Genomic DNA, 22896 nt, shown 5'->3' with positions numbered 1-22896 from the left:
CAGTGTGGAGATTCCTTAAAAAACTGGAAATAGAACTGCCTTATGATCCAGCAGTCCCACTGCTGGGCATACACACTGAGGAAACCAGAATTGAAAGAGACACGTGTACCCCAATGTTCATCGCAGCACTGTTTATAATAGCCAGGACATGGAAGCAACCTAGATGTCCATCAACAGATGAATGGATAAGAAAGCTGTGGTACATATACACAATGGAGTATTACTCAGCCATTAAAAAGAATACATTTGAATCAGTTCTAATGAGGTGGATGAAACTGGAGCCTATTATACAGAGTGAAGTAAGCCAGAAAGAAAAACACCAATACAGTATACTAACACATATATATGGAATTTAGAAAGATGGTAACAATAACCCTGTGTACGAGACAGCAAAAGAGACACAGATGTATAGAACAGTCTTTTGGACTCTGTGGGAGAGGGAGAGGGTGGGATGATTTGGGAGAATGGTGTTGAAATACGTATAATATCATATATGGAATGAGTCGCCAGTCCAGGTTCGATGCATGATACTGGATGCTTGGGGCTGGTGCACTGGGACGACCCAGAGGGATGGTATGGGAGGGAGGAGGGAGGAGGGTTCAGGATGGGGAACACATGTATACCTGTGGTGGATTCATTTTGATATTTGGCAAAACCAATACAGTATTGTAAAGTTTAAAAATTAAATTAAAAAAAAAAAAAAGCTGAGCGCTGAAGAATTGATGCTTTTGAACTGTGGTGTTGGAGAAGACTCTTAAGAGTCCCTTGGACTGCAAGGAGATCCAAGCAGTCAATCCTAAAGGAAATCAGTACTGAATATTCATTGGAAGGACTGATGTTGAAGCTGAAACTCCAATACTTTGGCCACCTGATGTGAAGAACTGACTCATTAGAAGACCCTGATGCTGGGCAAGATTGAAGGCAGGAGGAGAAGGGGACGACAGAGGATGAGCTGGTTGGATGGCATCACTGATTCAATGGACATGAGTCTGAACAAGCTCCGGGAGTTGGTGATGGACAGGGAATCCTGGCGTGCTCCAGTCCATGGGCTCGCAGAGAGTTGGACACAACTGAGTGACTGAACTGACTTTGTCTGACTTTAATAAAATGGAAATCTTTTTTAATATCTGGTGGTAGGTAATACTATTTAAGCTTAAGGACAGATGATTTGTGCCAAATTGTCAAGCATATTTTTTCTCCTGGTTAAAAAAGAGTTTTTGTAGGGACAAATGAAAAGTACTCTACTTTATGGGAAGAAAGGGTCATAAGTGGTAGGGATTGACAGTGATGAAAGTGATGTCTTCTCTGGCTTCTCTTACCCTTTCATTTCACAGTATTTGGTACACATTATATACTGAGTGGGTTTGTAGTAAATTATTATTGATTTTACGTTCTGTTTATTATCTGTGCCTTGTGCTGAAAAGGATTTAAGGCAGCTAAATGTAAAGCAGGGTTTCTCAGTCTTGGTACTATTACTCTTTTAAGCTGGATAATTCTTTATTGAGAGAGGCTGTCCTGTGCATTGTACGATGTTTTAGTAGCATCCCTGGGCTTTACTCACTAGAGACGAATAATGAAAAACATTTCCAGACGTTGCCATATGCACACTGGGGGGCAGAATCTCCCTGGTTAAGAACCACTGATCTGAATCAGTCTAATCTGATAATATGTCAGAGGGAGACCTTTTATAATCTAAAACAGAGCCAACTTTTCCCCACTTAATAGAGGGGACTTATAGAAGCAGAGATAATAGAAATTTACAGCTTATCCTCTGAATTTATTTTTATTTCTAAGTGAGCTGTACACAGAACCTTTCCTTGTCATTACAAAGAATGTTACTAAAGTTCTCTGGACTGTCTCGTGTTTTCCTTTTTTCCTATTTACTGTGTTAGTTGTAATGAAAAGTGAAAAATGGCCAAGATATAGCAAACTAAGCAAGAAGATCCATAAGTGAGATGATAACTCTTGCACAATTGAGCATTGAGAATAGTTACTCAAGAAGGCAGCAACATTGCCAGTTACACAGGACACTGAAATGTCTACCATGGTAGTCATTGATAATATCTAACAAATTGTGATGGAAAAAGCAGTAAATATATTCATTAATAAAACTGGAATGCTCAGAAGTACATGGAAAAGTTAGTGTGAAACAGTGATAGGATGTTAAGCATTAGGTACATCATTAGAAGTGTCCGGTTGGCATTTCAACTAATCCTAAATTTTCATTGAAACAAAAAATAATTAAGATGATATTTTATGATTTATGTGTCCCTCTTTTCTGTTTGTGTAGTTGACCAAATGTTTTGGGAAGTTATGCAGTTGAGAAAAGAGATGTCATTGGCAAAGCTGGGCTATTTCAAAGAGGAACTCTAATGTTCTGCCTGGGACCATCCATGAACCTCCCTGAAGACCTGGAAAATGGCTGAATATTTTTACGGTTACTTGATATTTATTTCCAAGCAGCGGGTCCAAGACTTTTTCCCTCTTTTGCAGATTATACTAAGAAGTACTGTGATTTCTTTTTAAACTGACCTATGCTGTGTTTGCTTATTCTTTAGTTGAACACACTATAAAGAATTACAGGTGTACTAGTGATTGTAATTTATAGTTGCAAAAAATAGCTAAATAAATAAACGTTAAATTGAGTGTGTTTTTGCTTTCTCTTCTAGCTCTGACATGGTGCGTAGGGTCATTTGAATTTGAACTGTAATTTTCAAACTGTGCAGCAGCCTATGAAGGACAAGGAAGAAGGCTAAGTGGACAGGATCACCTTCCTCCCCCCACACCCACTAGAATGATTATTTTTGTCTGTTTTTATATGTTAGGATTAAAAGAAAAGACTTTATTTAAAGAAAGACTTCTTCTGAAAAGAAAGTTATCTGTTTTAATCATTCGGTTCTAATTTAAAGAATCCCATTGTTGTGATTAATTTAAATATATCAGATAGAGGACAGTCACATTTTATCCTAGAGATGCATTCTTTTGGCATCTTGATGTGATGCATCTGTACTTTATATTCATTGAGCGCTGAGTAATCACTGAAAGGACATAAAGATAATATGATATGTCCTCCAGGGAGTTGTAAGGGATGTGGATTGAAAGAGTGATACCTGCAAAGGATCGACTGATCATAGAACCTCTTGATTTATAAATTTCAAATTATAAAACAAATTGCATGGAGAAACTAAGAGTAAATAGTTTCATGATGCATGCATGCATGCTAAGTCACGTTAGTCGTGTCTGACTCCTTGTGACTCCATGGACCATCGTCTGCCAGGCTCCTCTGTCCATGGAGTTCTCCAGGCAAGAATACTGGAGTTTCCTTGCCCTCCTCCAGGGGGTGCTCCTGACCCAAGGATCAAATATGCATCTCTTACATCTCCTGCATACAGTAAGTACAGAAAAGCAAAAAGAAATAAGAACCTACTTTAGTGTCTCCATCTAGTGAAAGCCACTCCATATTTTTGAAGAATAGGTTTTCAGATATTTTCTACCTACATATACATTTCTGAAACAAAAAGTAGACTTTTTTTACTTAAATATTCTACAAAGCTTAATCACCGTAAGATTTTGATTTTAGGATGTTCAGTTCAGTTCAGTCACTCAGTCGTGTCCGACTCTTTGCAACCCCATGAATCGCAGCACGCCAGGCCTCCCTGTCCATCACCAACTCCTGGAGTCCACTCAGACTCATGTCCATTGAGTCAGTGATGCCATCCAGCCATCTCATCCTCTGTCGTCCCCTTCTCCTCCTGCCCCCAATCCCTCCCAGCATCAGAGTCTTTTCCAATGAGTCAACTCTTCGCATGAGGTGGCCAAAGTACTGGAGTTAGCATAGTTTAATTAATTGTGTTTGGAGATTACTGTTCCCAGCTCAAGAATATGAAATTGAAAATGAAATTTGAAACTGGAATTTGATAACTTGAGTTATAACTAGAGTAACTTGATAGTTACTCTAATGTGAGGACATAATAAACATGTTCTCAGACTTTCAAAGCTTCAGAAGATTTTTCCACCCAAAGATGCAAATTAAAAACACTTTTGAAGAAAATACTAAAAAGAGAAACAAATCCAGGAGATGCTTGAGATTTGAGAGGAAACGTGATAGCTTATTGATAACTTAAAAAGAATTAAAAAACAAAGGTAAAGAAAAACATTAAATTTCAAGTATATTCATAACAATTTAGAACTGAAATTCTTTACAGTATCAACACAGTTGGAATGGGAGGAGACTAGAGAATATGGGGATATATTAAAATTCTCATCTTATTAGATGAAAGATGGAGATATCAGTTAAAAGTGAAAGGCCAAAAAAAGACCAAGTAGAGAACCAAACAGTATGATATGGAGATAAAAGGTAAGATGAGATAAACTCACTAGTAAAAAGATAATCAAATTGGATTAAAATACATGATACTAAACAAAACATAAGGACATGGAAAAGTTAGAATAAAAGAAGGAGAAAACGTAATCAGGAAAATACTAAAAGAAAGCTAGTGTGATTATACAGCAAAACAGATGTCATTAAAACAAAAGCATTATTATAAATAGAGGTTCTAGATAAAGCTAAAAATTTAGTGCACTGAGAAGACTTAATGAGAAAATAGAAATGATAGAAATTTAAAAATACTAAGAGCTAACTAATAATATCAGAACCTACAATGATGCAGAGAAAGGCTTCAAGGAAAAGTTTATAGTGAGTTAGGTGTCCTGTTAAAGAAACTATACAAGAACAGGATTAAAGAGATAAGAGCAGAAATAGAATGCAGTAGAGGGTCATCAAAGCCATTGAGTCTTTGAAAAGATGAACAAAACAGACAAATTTCTAGCAAGTTATCCTGAAGAAAAAATAGAAAATGCCAAATAACCCATATTGGGAATGAAAAGGTATATGTCACTACAGACATTAAAAGTGGAAATGTTAAGTAGGTATTGGAAGCTGTTGTTATTTTAGTCGCTGACTCATGTCTGACTCTTCACAACCCCAAGAACTGTAGCTCACCAGGCTCCTCTGTCCATGGGATTTCCCAGGCAAGAACACTGGAGTGGGTTGCCATTTCCTTCTCCAATACATGAAAGTGAAAAGTGAAAGTGAAGTCACTCAGTCGTGCCTGACTCTTAGTGACCCCATGGACAACAGCCTACCAGGCTCCATCCATGGGATTTTCCAGGCAAGAGTACTGGAGTGGGGTGCCATTGCCTTCTCTGCTCCTGTGTTGCAGACAGGTTCTTTACTACTGAGCCACCGGGGAAGCCTATACTGGATATACAAGTCTAAATTCAGTGGTAAGGTTAGATCTGGAGATAAGTTTGGGTGTAGTTAGCCATGAGAGCTTTGGGGATACTTGGGAGTCAGAGAAATATGGCGCTGAGCCCTGAATTACTTTGACAGGGAGAGGAAAAACCTGGAAGACGACTGACTACAGAGGAGCTAATTGGAATAAAAGGCTAAGGAGAGGGAAGATTAGGGTGCTGATCAATGACTTACATTCATGAGAGTGTTTCTACCCAAAATTTAATTGCCCTGATTACCAATTCTGAAAAAAGATTTTTTTGATAAGTAAGGTCAGAGCTGGGGAGAGAGCTTAGCCCAATGAAGAGAACTCTGGGTTGGGAGTTGCTCACAAGACCTACATTCTGGTCCAGGCTTGAGTCCACAAAAACTGGAAAGTTAGGCAGGTGGCCACTCCTCCCCGGCCTCCTCTGTAAAGCTGGATCAGGTGTTCTCCATGGTTTCTCCCAGCTCTAACAGCCCACAGCCTTTAACTAAACATCTACACTGAAACAATAAAGATTTTGTTCAGTCCTGAAAGGAACTTGCAACCACCTACTTACCCATTTCCACCAGCACCACCTTGTGACTCCTGTGTGTTTTTGTTTCATGCACCCAGAGTCTAAAATGGGTCTGATCTTGTTCAGCTTTTATTTTCAAAGATTTTCTTCATTGGATTTTTCCCTACATAGATTCCCCCCCCCCCCATATGATACAACGTTTAAAACAGAGCTGATTTCATTTTTCTGTACAGTAGAAACTAACACGACATTGTAAAGCAACTATACTCCAATAAAAATTAATTTAAAAACCAGAATCCAAAGCAGTATGAATTTGTTTGTGCTAGAAAATGATTTTTTATTTTCCTCGTGGGATGCCATACATCTTAATAGCTGGTTTTCTTGTCTTTGTTGTGTGGACAAAGACCCAGTAGTGTCTATAATTGTGTGTAGGACTTCTATAAAGAGAATTGCTCCACACGTTTGTTCATTCACACATCTCTGAGAGTCTTGTATGTATCAGAAGCTGCTGTAGGTGTTGCAGGTACAGCAATGAGCAAGACAGACAAGGTCTCAGTTCTCATGGAGCTCTCAGTAGTGAGAAATGGACAAAAAGACAAATGTTCAAAGATTGGACATGTCCTCTATAATTAAAATGGCATAATGGCTAGAGGGAATGGATGACCACTTCATATTGGGTGGTGTGAAAAGGCCACATTTAGGACTTGGCATTTTTAGGCAGGGCTCTGAGGAGATCCAGTCTTGAGATGGGAGGAGAATAGGGAGAGTATTTTAAAGCTGTTGTTAACCCCTGAGGAAGAAATGAAAAAACAGCAAGGAGAGCTAGTGTAAGAGAAAAGTGGAGAAGTGGGCACTCAGACCATGCAGATCTTTGTAAGTCGTGATTGGAAAGTCAGAGTTTTCTGTGACAGCTGGTCAGGCTCTAGCTGGCCCTTTTTCAACTCAGGTTTTAAATACTGGAATCCTCAGATTTTTGTGCTGGGTCCCTTTCTCTTTATCTGAATGTTCTTTAGATCATCTCATTTAGGCTCATGGTTTTAAAAACTTTATATAACCATTGCTCATAACTGCATCTCCAGCTCTGGCGTTATCCCTTTCCTTGCTCCAGACTCTTGTATCCATTTGCCTACTCAGCCACTCCACTTGGATTTCAAATGGGCGTCTCAAATCTAACATGGCTGAACACCCCCAGCTGCTTAAGCAACAATCTAGGTCTTCTTGATTTCTCCTTTTCTGTCACCACTACCTCAATCCAATCCATTAGCAAGTCCCATCAAGTCTCAGAAACATATCTTGGCACCATCCATTCTTCAATGTTCACTTTTCCACTCTGTCCAAGCCATCATCATCTTTAACCTGAATTTCTGCAATAATCTCTTGGTATCCTGGCTTCCACTCCTGGCCCTCTATAATTCCTGACAGCAGCTTACATGATCACTTTAAAAACAAAAATCAAAATGTCCTTTCATGGCTTCTTAGAAAAATAAATCCAAACTCAATAGGAAATCATCAAGTTTCCACAGTGGTTATTGTTAACAGAGAAAAAACAATAAAAATCAGGTTGGAAAACAGTTCATGAATCTTTTTAAAATGAAAAAAAAAAAAAAATAGAGAAGAGGAGCAAGCTTGTCAAAGAATAGAAACACTTGCCAAAGGCATCGGTCCCAGAAGTACAAGCCCACAAACACTCTGACTTCAAGAGGAGGACTGGTATGAATACAAGAACTCTGGAGCTATGGGTCTCAGGGACAGCCTTTTAAAAAGTACTTATTTGGGGTTTCTCTGGTGGCTCAGTGATAAAGGACCCACCTGCCAATGCAGGAGATGTGAGAGACGAGGGTTCGATCCGTAAGTCAGGAAGATCCCCTGGAGAAGGAATGGCAACCCATTCCAGATCCTTGCCTGGGAAATCCCATGGACAGAGGAACCTGATGGGCTTCAGTCCATGAGGCCTCAAAGAGTCAGCTGAGCACAGCACAACAACACGTGCTGCCACTCAAGAAAGTGGACTTAGGGTTCCCTCCTTAGGCTCCCTCCTTCCCCATCTCATCCCTCTAGGTTGTCACAGAGCACCAGGGTGAGCTTCCCGTGTTACACAGCACCTTCCCACCAGCTAGCTGTTTTACATATGGTAATGCATATATTTCAATACTCTCTCTCAATTAGTCCCACCTCCGCTGTGTACATGTCTGTTCTCTATGTCTGTCTCTATTTCTGCCCCTGCAAAGAGGTTCATCAGTACCATTTTTCTAGATTCCATGTATACGTTAATATACGATATTTGTTTTTCTCTTTCTGACTTACTTCGCTCTGTATAACAGGCTCTGGGTTCATCCACCAAGGACAGTCTTAAGAGAGACAGTTTCCCATCACTACATGCCCAGATTTAACCACAGCAGCTCAGGTCTGATCATTTATCTACTAGTGTTCTTACAAAATGTTAATACCAAACAAATCCAAGGGACAGCTCCATTAGATTGGTACTCGAGATAATCCATCAAATGTGTGCAAGATGGGGTGCCTAGTAGAATTGGAAAATCTTAGACCATTGGAGAAGTAAAGCTCAGAATTGAGGCAAAATATAGGTAATATTTATTATTCACTGTGAGGGAGAAACTTCCACTTGAATTCCAGTTGCCAGCAGTTGTATTGTGGTCAGCTGTCTGCTCATTAATCAATACAGATATATTTTCTAACCCTTCCAGCATCTTTCTTCTTAATTCTTTTGAGGCTTTCCTCAAACCCTGTTGATTATAATTTAGCCTCCAACCCAGACTGAGGCTGCATTGTGCTTTCACACATGTGCTGTTTGTCTTTGACAGTGTTTTGGTTTATTGTTTTGTTTCTAAACAGATTATTTGCAACATTTACAAATGTGATTTACAACTGCGTTTCCAGCTCCTCTTTTCAAGTTGACTGTTTCAAGAACCCTAAGAGCACATTCTTGAGTGGCAGCACGTGAAGGAGGTTGAGTGACTCCACCTGCTGGCAGCTCCACCCTGAGGGTGTGTCTTCTCTGGTTTGCTCTCTGCCCCACCACCCATAACTGTCTTCTGGACACCACGGCTAAGGGTCAGTTGTCGGTTATCAATATGCTTGCATGGTTGTTTTTGCTTATTTTGACCCATTTTACTCACTTATCTGCCTGGTCCTATAATTGAGCTTGGGACTCCAAGTCTAACCTTTGTCTCTCAGCTTGTTAAATGAAACCTGATTTGTTTCCTATCACTCATTACTCTTTGCTGACTATGTCAAGTCTCTGGGTGAACTGTTGCATAGAATCCTGAATCATCATTTGGTAGAGGATGCAGTGTGCTGACTTAATTTCCAATGGCGTTCAGAAAACCTGGCTGGGAGCTTGCTTTGGAGTCTAGATTTAGCCATAGGCTACATGTTTTAGGTGGTTCCCTGGTGGCTGAGATGGTAAAGAATCCACCTGCAGTGTGGGAGACCTGGGTTCATTCCCAGGGTTGGGAAGATCCCCTGGAGGAGGGCATGCAACCCCCTCCAGTATACTTGCCTGGAGAATCCCCACGGACAGAGGAGCCTGGCCTATTACAGTCCATGGAGTTGCAAAGAGTCAGACACGACTGAGTGAACTAATTACAGCACACAGCACAGTGGTAAAGAACCCGCCCGCCAATGCAGGAGATGTAAGAAACAAGGGCTTGTTCCCTGGGTTGGGAAGATCCTCTGGAGAAGGGAATGGCAACCCACTCCAGTACTCTTGCCTGGAGAATTCCACGGACCGAGGAGCCTGGCAGGCTATAGTCCATGGGATTACAACTTAGCATGCACGCACACGTTTTAGACATTTTAATTCTTACTGCACCTAAAGGTAAAGAAATCCTTTTGAGAAATCACATCTGATTTCTCCCTTACTCCCCACATCCAATCAACAGCCATCTCTTCTTGGTTCTCTAGCATCTTGAGGCTTTGTTACTGCCTATCTGGATTCTGCAGTAGCATCTCAGCTGCTATAAATTTAGTTACTGCCCCAATCAGCACACTCTAACACAGCTTCTTTCTAAATTAGATTTAACTATATCATGTACCACACACTATCCAAATATAAAACATCAATAGATATACTTAGAATGAATATGCACAGAATCAAATTCAGATTTAGCCAAACATTCAAAATCTACCCAAACCCTTCTTCAGCCTACTTTCCATTTTTTTTCTTTTCTCACTCTACCACGCATCCACTGTGACTCCAGCCTCAGTTCATGGGCTTTCTCCCCTCCAAGTCACTGCTCAAGTGTTTAAAGACATATCCATTGTTTAAGTCTCTTCAAATCCTAGCTCTTTATGACACTTTTACAAGTCCCTTCAGATGAAATTAATCTGTCCTGCCTCTGTTCTCTTGGGATGTTTTCCCCTGCTCTTATCAGACTCTGCCTTGAATTACAGTTCCTTGTATTTTTCTCATGCCCTGCATTTGAGCCTAGGGAGGCAGGGACCATAATTTACGCATCTTTTTATTTTCTGCCCCTAACAGAGAGTTTAGCACAAGTTTTCTATTTGTTTCAAATAGAAAATCTATTTCTTGAAGAACTTGATGACTTGTCCTTAAAGATATGTCCTTAAGATATCCTTAAAGATACAAGATTCTAGGCCTCACTTACTTTCTCCAGGATAAAATTAATTCTTTTGTTTTAACAGTTTATATGTGTGAAGTTTGAAAATACTTATTAAGAATCATACTCATCACCCATACCAATTCTTACAAAAATGAAATAATATGACAAATTCAAAATGTGGGACATTCTATCAGACAATACACCAGGACTGTTAAACAAGTGTCAGTCTTATAAAAACCAACCAATAAAAATGACAAAGAGAGTGTTCTATATTTTAAGAAATGCATAACCAAAGGTAATGTATAACCTTCCTTGGATTCTCGATAAGACAAAAAATCATAAAAGATAGTTTTGGCACAATCATGGGAATTATATACAAAGCATTAGTATTAAAATAATATGGCACTTCTTGGGTACAATAATAATAGTAACAATAATATCATGATTTATGTGGGAAAATATCCTTATTTGTTAGGAGACATATACAGAGTTATTTCTGAATGAAATAATGATGTCAGCAACTTATTTTCAAATGGCTCAGCCAGAAAAAGGATATGTGTGTATATGTATATATATGTATGTGTGTGTGTGTATATATATATACACACAAGAGAGATATATAGCAAGATATATATATATATATATATATAGAGAGAGAGAGAGAGAGAGAGAGAGCAAGAGAGAGAGAGAAAACAAGAGTGGGAAAAATGTTGTTGTTGTTGTTTGGCCGCTCAGTCATGTCTGACTCTTTGCAACCCCATGGACTGCAGCACGCCAGCTTCCCTGTCCTTCACTATTTCCTTGAGTTTGCTCAAACTCATGTCCATTGAAACGGTGATAACATCCAATCAGTTCATCCTCTGTCATCCCCTTCTCCTCCTGCCTTCAATCTTTCCCAGCATCAGGGTCTTTTCCAATGAGTTGGCTCTTTGCATCAGGTGGCCGAAGTATTGGAGCTTCAGCTTTAGCATCACTCCTTCCAATGTGTCTTCAGGACAGATTTCCTTTCGGATTGACTGGTTTGAACTCCATGCTGTTCAAAGGACTCTCAAGAGTCTTCTCCAACACCACAGTTCAAAAGCATAAATTCTTTGGTGCTCAGTTTTCTTTGTGGTCCAACTCTCACATTGATACATGACTACTGGAAAAATCATAGCTTTCACTAGACAAACCTTTGTTGGCAAAGTGATGTCTCTATTTTTTAATATGTGTCTAAGTTTGTCATAGCTTTTCTTCCAAGGAGCAAACATCTTTTAATTTCATGGCTGCAATCACAATCTGCAGTGATTTTGGAGCCCAAGAAAATAAAGTCTGTCACTGTTTCCATTGTTTTCCCATCTATTTGCCATGAAGTGATGGGACTGGATGCCATGATCTTTGTTTTTTGAATGTTCAGTTTTAAGCCAGCTTTTTCAGTCTCCTCTTTCACCTTCATCAAGAGGCTCTTTAGTTCCTCTTTGCTTTTTGCCATAAGGGAGATGTCATCTGCATAACTGAGGTTATTGATATTTCTCCCTGCAGTCTTGATTCCAGCTTATACTTCATCCAGCCTGGCATTTCACATGATGTATCCTGCATATAAGTTAAATAACCAGGATGACAATATACAGCCTTCAGTTCAGTTCAGTTCAGTCGCTTAGTCATGTCTGACTCTTTGCGACCCCACGGATTGCAGCATGTCAGGCCTCCCTGTCCATCATCAACTCCTGGCATTTACTCAAACACATGTCCATTGAGTTGGTGATGCCATCCAACCATCTCATCCTCTGGCATCTCCTTCTCCTACCGCCTTCAATCTTTCCCAACTTCAGGGTCTTTTTGATGAGTCAGTTCTTTGCATCAGGTGGCCAAAATATTGGAGTTTCAGCTTCAATATCAGTCATTCCTGTGAATATTTGAGATTGATCTCCTTTAGGATGAACTGGTTGCATCTCCTTGCAGGCTAAGGGACTCTCAAGAGTCTTCTCCAACACTACAGTTCAAGAGTGTCAATTCTTCGGCACTCAGCTTTCTTTATAGTCCAACTCTCACATCCATACATGACTACTGGAAAAACCATAGCTTTGACTGGACGGACCTTTGTTGGCAAAGTAATGTCTGTGCTTTTATTTTGCTGTCTAGGTTGGTCATAACTTTTCTTCCAAGGAGTAAACGTCTTTTAACTTCATAACTGCAGTCTCCATCTGCAGTGATTTTGGAGCCCCCCAAAATACAGTCTGTCACTGTTTCCACTATTTCCCAGTCTATTTGCCATGAAGTTATGGGATACAATGCCATGATCTTAGTTTTCTGAATGTTGAACTTTAAGCCAACTTTTTCATTCTCCTCTTTCACTTTCATCAAGAGGCTCTTTAGTTCTTCGCTTTCTGCCATAAGTGTGGTGTCATCTGCATATCTGTGGTTATTGATATTTCTCCTGGCAATCTTGATTCCAGCTTGTGCTTCATCCAGCCTAGCATTTTGCATGCTGTACTCTGCATATAAATTAAATAAGCAGGGTGACAATATACAGCCTTGACGTATTCCTTTCCCTGTTTGGAAGCAGTCTATGGTCCAAAGTCCAGTTCTAACTGTTGCTTCCTGACCTGCAATAAATTTCTCAATAGGCAGGTCAGGTGGTCTGGTTTTCCTATCTCTTTCAGGGTTTTCCTATCTCTTTCAGAATTTTCCACGGTTTGTGGTGATCCACACAGTCAGAGGCTTTGGCATAGTCAATAAAGCAGAAATAGATGGTTTTCTGGAACTCTCTTGCTTTTTTGATAATCCAGTGGATATTGGCAATTTGATCTCTGTTTCCTCTGCCTTTTCTAAAACCAGCTTGAACATCTGGAAATTCACAGTTCATGTATTGCTGAAGCCTGGCTTGAAGAATTTTGAGCATTACTTTACTAGTGTGTGAGAAGAGTGCAACTGTGTGGTAGTTTGAGCGTTCTTTGGCATTGCTTTTCTTGGGGATTGGAATGAAAACTGACCTTTTCCAGTCCTGTGGCCACTGCTGAGTTTTCCAAATTTGCTGGCATATTGAGTGCAACACTTTCACAGCATCACCTTTCAGGATTTGAAATAGCTCAACTGGAATTCCATCACCTCCACTAGTTTTGTTTGTAGTGATGTTTCCAAAGGCCCACTTGACTTCACATTCCAGGATGTCTGGCTCTAAGTTAGTGATCATACCATCGTGATTATCTGGGTCATGAAGATCTTTTTTGTATAGTTCTTCTGTGTATTCTTGCTACCTCTTCTTAATATCTTCTGCTTCTGTTAAATTCATACTATTTCTGTCCTTTATTGTGCCCATCTTTGCATGAAATGTTCCCTTTGTATCTCTAATTTTCTTGAAGAGATCTCTAATCTTTCCCATTCTGTTGTTTTCCTCTATTTCTTTGCACTGATCACTGAGGATGGCTTTCTTATTTCTCCTTGTTATTCTCTGGAACTTTGCATTCAAATGGGTATATCTTTCCTTTTCTCCTTTGGTTTTCACTTCTCTTCTTTTCGCAGCTATTTGTAAGGCCTCCTCAGACAGCCATTTTGCTTTTTTGCATTTTTGGGGGATGGTCTTGATCCCTGTCTCCTGTGCAATGTCATGAATCTCCGTCCATAGTTCATCAGGCACTCTGTCTATCAGATCTAGTCTCTTAAATCTATTTCTCATTTCCACTGTATAATCATAAGGGATTTGATTTAGGTCATACCTGAATGGTCTAGTGGTTTTCCCTACTTTCTTCAATTTATGTCTGAATTTGGCAATAAGGAGTTCATGATCCAAGCCATAGTCAGCTCACAGTGTTATTTTTGCTGACTGTATAGAGCTTCTCCATCGTTGGCTGCAAAGAATGTAATCAATCTGATTTTGCTATTTACCATCTGGTGATGTCCATGTGTAGAGTCTTCTCTTGTGTTGCTGGAAGAGGGTGTTTGCTACGACCAGTGGGTTCTCTTGGCAAAACTCTATGTGCCTTTGCCCTGCTTCATTCTGTACTCCAAGGCCAAATTTGGCTGTTACTCCAGGTGTTTCTTGACTTCTTACTTTTGCATTCCAGTCCCCTATAATGAAAAGGACATCTTTTTGGGGTGTTAGTTCTAGAAGGTCTTGCAGGTCTTCATAAAAATTTTCAGCTTCAGCTTCTTCAGAATTACTGGTCGAGGCATAAACTTGGATTACCATGATACTGAATGGTTTGCTTTGAAAATGAACAGAGATCATTCTGTCATTTTTGAGATTGCATCCAAGTACTGCATTTCGGACTCTTTGGTTGACTATGATGGCTAGTCCATTTCTTCTAAGGGATTCTTGCCCACAGTAGTAGATATAATGGTCATCTGAGTTAACTTCACCCATTCCAGTCCATTTTAGTTCGCTGATTCCTAGAATGTTGACGTTCACTCTTGCCATCTCCTGTTTGACCACTTCCAATTTGCCTTGATTCATGGACCTGACATTCCAGGTTCCTATGCAATATTGCTCTTTACAGCATCAGCCCTTGCTTCTATCACCAGTCACATCCACAACTGAGTATTGTTTTTGCTTTGGCTCCATCCCTTCATTCTTTCTGGAGTTATTTCTCCACTGATCTCCAGTAGCATATTGGGCACCTACCGACCTGGGGAGTTCCTCTTTCAGTATCCTATCATTTTGCCTTTTCATACAGTTCATGGGGTTCTCTAAGGCAAGAATACTGAAGTGGTTTGCCCTTCCCTTCTCCAGTGGACCACATTTTGTCAGAACTCTCCACCATGACCTATTCATCTTGGGTGGCCCTACATGGCATGGCTCTTAGTTTCATTGAGTTAGACAAGGCTGTGGTCCATGTGATCAGATTGGTTAGTTTTCTATATACAGCCTTAAGGTACTCCTTTTCCAATTTGGAACCAGTCCGTTTTTCAATGTCTGGTTCTAACTGTTGCTTCTTGACCTGCATACAGATTTCTCAGGAGGCAGGTAAGGTGGTCTGGTATTCCCATCTCTTTAAGAATTTTCCAGTTTGTTGTGATCCACACAGTCAAAGGCTTTGGCATAGTCAATAAAGCAGAAATAGATGCTTTTCTGAATTCCCTTGATTTTTTTTCTATGATCCAACAGATGTTGGCAGTTTGATCTCTGGTTCCTCTGCCTTTTCTAAATCCAGCTTGTATATCTGGAAGTTCTTGGTTCACATACTGTTGAAGTCTGCTTGAAGGATTTTGAGCATTATCTTGCTAGCATGTGAAATGAGTGCAAATTGTGCAGTAGTTTGAACATTCTTTGCCATTGCCCTTCTTTGGGATTAGAATGAAAACTGACCTTTTCCAGTCCTGTGGCCATTGGTGTGTTTTTCAAATTTTTTGGCATATTGAGTACAACACTTTAACAGAATCATCTTTTAGATTTGAAATAGCTCAGCTGGAATTCCATCACCTCCACTAGATTTGTTCATAATAATGCTTCCTAAGGCTCACTTGATTTCACACTTTAGGATGTCTGGCTCTAGGTGAGTGATCACACCATTGTGGTTTCCAGGTCATTAAGAGTTTTTTTTTCTGTAGTTCTGTGTATTCTTATCACTTCTTATTAATATCTTCTGCTTCTGTTAGGTGTATTATTTCTGTCCTTTTACCCATCTTTGCATGAAATGTTCCCTTGGTATCTCTAATTTTCTTGAATCGATCTCTAGTCTTTCCCATTCTATTGTTTTCCTCTGTTTCTTTGCATTGTTCACTTAAGAAGTCTTTCTTAAGTGAACAATAAGGGAAAATATTAGTAATTACTAAATCTAGCTGAAGAATATAGGGTACTTCATTGTACTATTCTTTCAGTTTTTCTATAGGTTAAAAACTTTCACGTGTACCCCAACGTTCATCGCAGCACTGTTTATAATAGCCAGGACATGGAAGCAACCTAGATGCCCATCAGCAGATGAATGGATAAGAAAGCTATGGTACATATACACAATGGAGTATTACTCAGCCATTAAAAAGAATACATTTGAATCAGTTCTAATGAGATGGATGAAACTGGAACCTATTATACAGAGTGAAGTAAGCCAGAAAGAAAAACACCAATACAGTATACTAATGCATATATATGGAATTTAGAAAGATGGTAACAATAACCCTGTATACAAGACAGCAAAAGAGACACCGATGTATAGATCAGTCTTATGGACTCTGTGGGAGAGGGAGAGGGTGGGGAGATTTGGGAGAACAGCATTGAAACATGTATAATATCATGTATGAAACGAGTCGCCAGTTCAGGTTTGATGCACGATACTGGATGCTTGGGGCTGGTGCACTGGGACGACCCAGAGGGAGGGTAGGGGAGGGAGGTGGGAGGAGGGTTCATGATGGGGAACGTGGGTATACCTGTGGTGGATTCATTTTGATATTTGGCAAAACTAATACAATATTGTAAAGTTTAAAAAAAAAATTAAAAAAAATAAAAACTTTCAAAATAAACTTAGGGAAAAAGGAAGAAGCCGAAAGACCTGGTTTAATTTCCTAACTATATTCTTTTTTTATATAATAATAAGTTAATAGCTAAGCAATGAAAACAAAACAGTTATTTGGGTATATCTTTATATTTAGGAATAAAACCAGCTAACAGTCAGTCATGTACTTAGCTGTAAGAATTACAAAATCAGAAATAAAGTTCTATTGCTCATTAGAGGGACTTCTCATATTTTATGGCTTATACTTTCTAAGGACATACACTGGAGGAAATGGACTAGGTGTGTATTAAGGAGTTTAATTTTGCACTATGGGTAGATATGGAAATATTTAACAAACCCTAACTTTTCTTTTTCACAAGTCTTCATGTCTATGAAAGTGATTATATTGATTTGTCCCCTTTCTCTAGGTAAAAAGAAAAAATCAACTGTATCTTTGCTTAGTTGTAGCTAAATTGCTCTGGTTGATAGAAGCAGAGATATAAATATATTGGTGTAAAAGGACACATAGGAGATAAGACTATGTATTTATTGCCCATTTATGTAATTACATGTGTCACTGAGGACAAAGGTCTTTAAAACAAAGACGAAAGGCAGAGTAGAAGCAGTTCCCGACAGTAAGATAGATGGACTTGCTACCACTTCCCTCTTCATGAATTTTCCTTCTGCGTGCTTGCATATCCTTCTGGCTTTATAATCACATTTGAAAACTTGACCATCTTTTTGGGCACAGTTCAATGGCTGAAGAGATGCTTCACTCCAATAAAAAGAAAATGAAAAATTTTCAAGAGCATTCATAGGCTTCGAGCCAAGAGGAGAGCACTTCATTCCTGAGATCTGGTAGTTGTTCCACGAGGAAGTAACAACCAAGACCACAGTACCATGGATGTGGTAGGCGAAAACGAGGCCCTGCAACAGTTCTTTGAAGGTAAGAGGCCTGTTTTCAACACCTGAGAGATGACATTGCTTACAATCACTGTTTCACCTTTTTGGAATTCACTTAATCTTGGCTTTCAAAGAAATGTAATTGTACTAACTGTTCTAAAGTCAGAAGTTCAGGTTTGTTTGTTGTGTTTGTAGCAAAAAATCAGTGGTGTAGATAGTGATTTTTGAAAATTCAGGATTTCCATCTTATAGCTTGGTTATTAAAAGAATCAAGATGTCAGCATTCCTATGTTACTAGAATGTGTCCCTGTCCTATGCTAGATTTTTTTCCAATCCCTATGTTTCATAAAGCTAGAAAGATACTTACTACTTACTTCTAAATAAGATACTACTTTTCTTCTAAAATTATTGAATATAGCACAACAAAAAATGTAAAAGTTTACTAAGACAATTTTTCCCTTGGTATAATTAAATACAAAACAGCCTAACAGCAAAGAAGCACCTCTTTCCCCATTCCCATCTGTGTTTTTCACAACACTTAAAAAATATGTAACTATTGAATGATGGCTTGTTTTTGAGGGTAAGTATCTTTCTCCCCAAGGGGAGGCTTACTATACGACATGGTTTCACAGATTTTCTGTTTTCTAAAAACCTGAAATGGCGGTAGCACTTCTCATATTTAGTTGGGTTGATATTCTCATGATGGGTCCACTGAAAATGTCAGCAAGGCCTTGCCTTCTTGTGGCATGTTTTAGGGAGCCACTGGCAGGCTGCACACTAGTGCAGCTAGAGTTCCTTTTCAGTTAGCCATGCTCAGACTTCCATGGAACAGGAAATGTGGCCAGAGCGTTTGCACATTTCCAGGTATTTCCCAGGAGAGAGTATGAGAATAATTGAGGGCAGACCTGCTCGCTCACAGAATCCCAAGGGCAGTTAGCAGCATATTGAGAAAGTGCTTTTGTCATTTCTTGTGATTAGTAAAGTGCCTGACAAATACTAGACGTTTAAAGGTTGAATGACCATATTGTGTCAAACACTAAAGAGTGTTTCTACCAAAGAAACAGTGAGATTCTAGGTCACTATCAGAAGGCACAGTTCAGTAGGTCCAATGGCTTGAATTTTGCCAGATTGGGCAAGAAAATATAGGACCTAGAGAAGTATTGTGTTATTTTAGATCTATAATCTATCTCGTTATATTCTATCTCCGGCAGTGTCCAAGCCAATGTGTCCACTTGGGTCACACAGTAGGTACAATAGTGTGGCTCAATTGTTGTCACCTGATTTTATATCCTATGCAACTTTCATTTGAATAGAGTAGAAAGCTCCGAGCTACAGTTATATCTGCTTTATTTTAGAGAAACCATTCATTTTATAAAAGCACAAAACCTACCTAGTTTTGTTCCAGAGCTGGAGAAGACCTGAAAAGTTCATCTGGTCTACCTGTTTTTTGGTAGTGCTGTCATACCTATAGGGTCACTATGTTGTCCTTGTTCATGCTATTTTCTGAAGTCTTTGGGGATATAGTTTCCACAAATCCTCTCTCTAGCTGGTTACAAAAATCTTATTATTATTATTGTATCTTTCTTAGCCCAAACTAAACTTGGGCTGCTTTTGGAGACTTTTTAACTGGGGAGGAGTAATTTCTCCATGGAAAGAGAATAAAGTGGTCAGGGTTTTCTTACATTATATTTGAATGAATAGATTGAAAAGATGGTAAACTTTGAAATAAAAAAATAGAAGTAGTAATTTAAGTGATTCCCCTCCCCTTGAAAATCACAAGGCTGGTTGTCAATTTTTTATTACCTATTCAGCAAATATCTATCACTGACTGTGTGCCAAGTCCAACAATCACCTCTTTGAAAGCCTGTAGGGCTTTGAAGAATTTCCCTTAGATTATGAGTTCCTTTCTCAAATATTCCTTAGAATGAGGACAGCAAAATTGGATATGCTATTCTCATGAGGAGGGCCAGTTATATGTTGTTCTCCTGTTTATATATCACCTTCCAATTAAGTGCTGCTGCTGCTGCTGCTAAGTTGTTTCAGTCGTGTCCCACTCTGTGTGACCCCAGAGACGGCAGCCCACCAGGCTCCCCTGTCTTTGGGATTCTCCAGGCAAGAACACTGGAGTGGGTTGCCATTTCCTTCTCCAGTGCATGAAAGTGAAAAGTGAAAGTGAAGTTGCTCCGTCGTGTCTTGACTCTTAGCGACCCCATGGACTGCAGCCCACCAGGCTTCTCCATCCATGTGCAGTCTCATATAAAAAACCAAGGTCTGAAAAACAAGAAAAGTTTTCTTAATTTGTTACCCACCTGAAAGCTAATTTTTCGTTTCCTCAAACTCTTCATTCTAATAAACTGAATCCTAAATAATATATTTTTCCTTATGAACACTTTTGTATTAAAGAGTATCTGGACTGACAATATCATTGTGAATTAAATGACCTTGAACGTCAGAGTTCATGCTGATTATGCTAAATCTTTACTGTGTGTCTCAGGGAAATGACAAGAACAAAGAGTGATTCTAGGCAACTGGCAAGCCTCATTTTATTGCCTGCCAATGATGCAATAAGTAGTCTCATCAATTAAAGCAGAAGAGGTGGATCACGTTCTCCAGGGATCCCAACATCCACTGGAAGCTCAGATATTATGTGAAATATTTGTTTTTTTAATAAAGCTGATATCACTGCAAGAGAAAAGTTGTCAGAGGAGAGGCACATTATTTTATGTATAACAACTAAAAATTGATTACAACTTAAATTAGTGGTGAATTAGTTAAATATATTATAGTTCTTTTATATAATGGAATATTTTATAGTTAGTAAAAATGATGATAAGGAAAATGTTAATGATGTAAAGAAGAAACATGGGTTAAAAATTGGTATATTATAATTATATATATATATATATATATATATATATATTTCTAGGACAGAGTTTATTTAAATTGACCTGAAAAGAGTTACTGTATATACACATATGCATGCACATATACTATATACACACACACGCACATGTACATGGTAACAACTGGATGATTACACTACAAGCATTAGAGTAGTTATCTCTTAGCAGTAGGACTATTGAGATTTTTAGTTTCTTCTTTATTATCTCAGTGCTTCAAACTTGGAATGTACTATGTCATAGGTTATCTTAAATAAAGGGCATTGGATTTAATTCTGCAAAACTCTTCTGTTAGAGTCTCTTTTTTGCATAAAGAAAAATTGTAAAAGACATTGACATGGATGAAAAAAAGATTACTGGGTATCTTCCACAGAAAACTATGCCTGCGTCATGTCCTCTGGGCTATCAAATTCTATGGGATTTTCACCTTTTACTGTTTTAGAGCTATTCTGAAACTCTGTAAGTTGTAGATGATTGATATCAATGCAATGAATTTTGTCTATAGATATGTAAATCAATTATCTCCTTTTGGGGATCAATAGTTTCAGTAGAGTTTCAGTGGAGTAGGAAATGGCAACTTGCTCCAATACTCTTGCCTGGGAAATCCCATGGATAGAGGAGCCTGGCGGGCTACAGTCCACGGGGTTGTAAAAGTAGTCAGACACGACTGAGCGACTAAACAACAACAGCTTCAGTAAAACCCAAGTTTCCAATTATTATTAAATTCATTCCATAGCATAGCTAGACTTAGATTATCTATTTGCTTATCTATCTATATACCTATATAGATCGATCTACCTATCCATCTATCTATCTTTGTTCATCTTTCTAGATACCTAGATCTAGATCTGCTGTTTGAATATTCCTTGAAACAGTTCTAACATCTTAATTTCCTTAATTAAGTAAACAAAAATCTTTGACATGTGTTCATCTTTTATTTGTATAAGTCATGATTTTATCTTTAAAAATATATATCCTTTAACACTTGCCAAGTTTTAAGTTAGTTAACTTAGATTTTGTTTTATCTTAAATTCAAACCAGATTAATAATGTTTACTGAACATTTACTAGGCATCTTAACCCTTATGGCAGAAAGTGAAGAGGAACTCAAAAGCCTCTTGATGAAAGTGAAAGAGGAGAGTGAAAAAGTTGGCTTAAAGCTCAACATTCAGAAAACTAAGATCATGGCATCTGGTCCCATCACTTCACGGGAAATAGATGGGGAAACAGTGGAAACAGTGGCAGACTTTATTTTTCTGGGCTCCCAAATCACTGCAGATGGTGATTGCAGCCATAAAATTAAAAAACTCTTACTCCTTGGAAGGAAATTTATGACCAACCTAGACAGCATATTCAAAAGCAGAGACATTACTTTGCCAACAAAGGTCCATCTAGTCAAGGCTATGGTTTTTCCAGTAGTCATGTATGCATGTTAGAGTTGGACTGTGAAGAAAGCTGAGTGCCAAAGAATTGATGCTTTTGAGCTGTGGTGTTGGAGAAGACTCTTGAGAGTCCTTTGGACTGCAAGGAGATCCAACCAGTCCTTCCTAAAGGAAATCAGTCCTGAGATTTCAACTCTAATATTTTGGCCACCTCGTGTGAAGAGTTGACTTACTGGAAAAGACCCTGATGCTGGGAGGGATTGGGGGCAGGAGGAGAAGGGGATGACAGAGGATGAGATGGCTGGATGGCATCACCGACTTGATGGACATGAGTTTGGGTGAACTCCGGGAGTTGGTGATGGACAGGGAGGCCTGGCGTGCTGCGATTCATGGGGTCACAAAGAGTCGGACACAACTGAGCGACTGAACTGAACTGAACTGAAGTACTATTCCATTCACTTTACACCATTATCTCATTTAATTCTTACAACCTCCTGGGTAAAAAATGAATATGACATAAAGTATGTTATATCCCATCCCTCAGTTTATTTCACTCATTTTGATAGCTGTGACCTTACATTCTAAATTTGTTTCCCTATGGGTATTTCTTTTGGACTACTATGATATCAAGATTCATCTTTTATTTCCCATGGGAATCATTTTAAACTAGCTTTTAGTTTATAAAAGCTAACTTGAGAATTACTTTTCATGGAAATGAAGAAAAAGAAAATTATTCTAAACTAGCTTTTAGTTTATAAAAGCTAGTTTGAGAATATTTTATAGTTCATTAATTTAATCTTTAAGAAGAAATTTTCTAAGTTGGTGAGAAGCTATTTAGCTCATCCTCTTCATAGGGTCTGGAAGTAGGTTCTCAAATGCTTGTTGGCTTATCATGAAATAAAGAGGAGATTCCTGCCCTGACTGAGCAG

The 22896-nt window shown here is 38.8% G+C and overlaps 2 protein-coding genes across 6 annotated transcripts in view; both read left to right on the top strand.

Annotated features, from left to right (window-relative positions):
• RAB3IP (RAB3A interacting protein) overlaps positions 1-2645 on the top strand; it is a 56655-nt gene extending 54010 nt beyond the window's left edge. For all 5 annotated transcript variants that reach the window (XM_019960813.2, XM_019960816.2, XM_019960815.2 and 2 more), the window contains exon 11: positions 2291-2645. In XM_019960813.2, the coding sequence (XP_019816372.1) occupies positions 2291-2373 (83 nt within the window). In that variant the 3' untranslated portion in view covers positions 2374-2645. The remainder of the gene's footprint in view (positions 1-2290) is intronic.
• A 14048-nt stretch (positions 2646-16693) lies between these two features.
• MYRFL (myelin regulatory factor like) overlaps positions 16694-22896 on the top strand; it is a 126028-nt gene continuing 119825 nt past the window's right edge. The window contains exon 1 of the mRNA XM_019960812.2: positions 16694-17729. Coding sequence (XP_019816371.2) covers positions 17684-17729 — 46 coding nt within the window. The 5' untranslated portion in view covers positions 16694-17683. The remainder of the gene's footprint in view (positions 17730-22896) is intronic.

Source organism: Bos indicus, chromosome 5, assembly GCF_029378745.1.
Source record: "Bos indicus isolate NIAB-ARS_2022 breed Sahiwal x Tharparkar chromosome 5, NIAB-ARS_B.indTharparkar_mat_pri_1.0, whole genome shotgun sequence".
In the NCBI taxonomy this organism is placed as follows: domain Eukaryota; kingdom Metazoa; phylum Chordata; class Mammalia; order Artiodactyla; family Bovidae; genus Bos; species Bos indicus.
This window is presented reverse-complemented; position numbering and strand designations above follow the sequence as displayed.